The sequence below is a fragment of the Ciconia boyciana genome, chromosome 3 (assembly GCF_034638445.1).
Source record: "Ciconia boyciana chromosome 3, ASM3463844v1, whole genome shotgun sequence".
Classification (NCBI taxonomy): Eukaryota; Metazoa; Chordata; class Aves; order Ciconiiformes; family Ciconiidae; genus Ciconia; species Ciconia boyciana.
This window is the reverse complement of record NC_132936.1, coordinates 46,274,623-46,276,948: the sequence shown is the minus strand read 5'-3', so window position 1 is coordinate 46,276,948 and position 2,326 is coordinate 46,274,623. Positions and strand designations below refer to the sequence as shown.

Here is a 2,326-nt window from a genome sequence, read left to right as displayed (position 1 = left end):
AGAGGAGGAGGAGGAGGAGGAGGAGGAGGAGGAGGAGGAGGAGAGGAGGAGGAGGAGGAGGGGCCGGGCGCCCCCGCCGCGAGTTCACTGCACGGGGGTCTGCACCCCGTGGTGCGGCGGCGTGTCCCTGCTGGCCCCGTACACGTCCTCGGCGCCCGGCAGCGTCCCTCCCGGGGGAGTCATGCGCTTCTCTTTCTGTCTCCTGTTACAAAACCACACTCTCACCACCTCCTTCTCCAGCTGTAGGCTGTCCGCGAGCGAGGTGATCTCCTGGGCGGAGGGCTTGGGGCACTTGAGGAAGTGGCTCTCCAGCGCGCCCTTGACGCTCACCTCGATGGAGGTGCGCTTTTTCCGCTTGCGGCCCTGCGCCGCGATCTTGTCTATGCTGGTGGGGCTGCCCGAGGAGGAGTCCGCCTCCTCCAACCACTTGTTCAACAAAGGCTTCAGCTTGCACATGTTCTTGAAGCTGAGCTGCAGGGCCTCGAAGCGGCAGATGGTGGTCTGCGAGAAGACGTTGCCGTAGAGGGTGCCCAGCGCCAGCCCCACGTCCGCTTGGGTAAATCCCAGTTTGATGCGCCGCTGCTTGAACTGCTTGGCGAACTGCTCCAGGTCGTCCGAGGTCGGCGTGTCCTCGTCCGAGTGCGGGTCGTGGTGCGGCGGCGGCCCGGGGGGCGCGGCGGCGGCGGCGGGCGCCGGCCCGGCCGCCCCGGGGTGGGGGCCGTGGGGCGGCGGCGGGTGCTCGGCGCCGTGGTGCGGCGGCCCGGGCGGCCCCGGCGGCGGCTCCTCGTGGGCGTCGCGCAGGCCGTGGTGGTGCAGCGCCGGCTGCGCGGCGCCCAGCATGCCGTTGACGGTGAAGCCGGGCGGCTGGGAGTAGAGCAGCCCCGCCTGCGCGCCGTTGGCCGCGGCCATGCCGGGCGGCAGGTGCGCCGCGCCGCCCGCCCGCCACGCCGCCGCCGCCGCCGCCGCCGCCGCCGCCGCGTGGTGCCCGCCGCCGCCGCCGTGGTGCACCAGGTGCGGCGCCCGCCCCGGCGGCGGGTGCTGCGGCGGCGGCGGCAGCTCGTCGCCGCGCCCGCCCGCCTGCACCACCGCCGGCTTGATGTCGGGCTGGCCCAGCGCGCCCGCCGACCAGGGCGCCTCGCCGCCGCCGCCGCCGCCCCCGCCGCCGCCGCCGCCGCCGCCGCCGCCGCCGGGGCCGCCGTGGGACAGCGCCGCGATCCACTGGTGAGCGTGGCTCAGCGGGTGCCCGTTGCTCTGCAGCGCGTAGTCCGCCTGCACCAGGGCGCCGGCGTCGCGGTAGCCGCCGCCGGGCTGCATGCCGCCGGGCGGCTCGGCGTGCACCATGGGGGAGCCGGAGGCGAGCAGGCTGTAGTGGTTGGAGGCTGCGGTCGCCATGACTCGCCGAGCCGCACTGATCGCGCCGGTTAAAGGCGCCGCGCATTTGACAGCTACTTTTTCGCCTCGGGCGCCGCGCGGCGCCCGCGCCCCCCCGGCCCGCGCGGCGGGGCCCACTGCGAAGGCACGCGCGGCCGCCCCGCCCCGCCGCCGCACACCATTGGCTCCCCGCGCCCTGACGGACGCGGGCGCCCCTGGCAACCGCCGCCGCCGCCGCCCACCATTGGCGCGCCCCGACGGCGGCGCCCCGCCCCCCGCCCCGCCCCCGCCCGCCCTCTGGAACCCAACTCCGAGGGGGAACGGGGCGCGGGGGAGCGGCGGCCGCGGGGCGGGGGGCGGCGGCGGCGGGCGGGGCCGGGAGGGGAGGGGCGGGGCCGCAGGGCAGGAGGGGGCTCCGCCGCCGGCCCCGCCCCGCCCTGCCCCGCCCCGCCCCGCCGGGCCAGCGCCGCACCGCACCGCACCGCGCCGCGCCGCGCCGCGCCCCGCGGGAGAGGCTGCCGCCGCCGCCGCCGCTCCGCCCGCCGGCTCCTGTTGCTCGCGCCCTGCCGCGGCCCGCGCCCCGCCGCGGGTCTCCGCGCGGAGCGCGGCCGCGCTGCCCCGGGGCGGGTGCTGCGGGGCGGGGGACCCCCCTCCGCCCGCCCCCAACTTTCTCAGCCGGGCCGAGCGCACGCAGCGCCGCCCCGCAGCCAGCCCCGCCGGCGGGGCCGGGGAGCGCCGCGCCCCCGGGGGCGGGGAGCGGGCGGCCCCCTCCCTGCCCGCCGGCCCCCGGTGCTCCCCGCAGCACACGGCTCCGCCGGGGATGTCGGGGCTTCGCACCTCGGCACTGCGGAGGTGGTATTTATTGTTCCACTTGTCCCGTCCCGGGGGGACGGGGTGCCTGCGGGGCCGCCTCGGCGGCGCCGGCGCCTCTGCATCCATACGGAAGATTTGGGGG

The 2,326-nt window shown here is 78.7% G+C and overlaps 1 protein-coding gene across 1 annotated transcript; it reads right to left on the bottom strand.

Moving 5' to 3' along the window:
* Positions 1–1,473, bottom strand: POU3F2 (POU class 3 homeobox 2). The gene has a single exon (XM_072857867.1). It carries the CDS (start codon positions 1,390–1,392, stop codon positions 85–87), a length of 1,308 nt encoding a protein of 435 aa, XP_072713968.1. The 5' UTR covers positions 1,393–1,473; the 3' UTR covers positions 1–84.
* Positions 1,474–2,326: the final 853 nt, after the last annotated feature.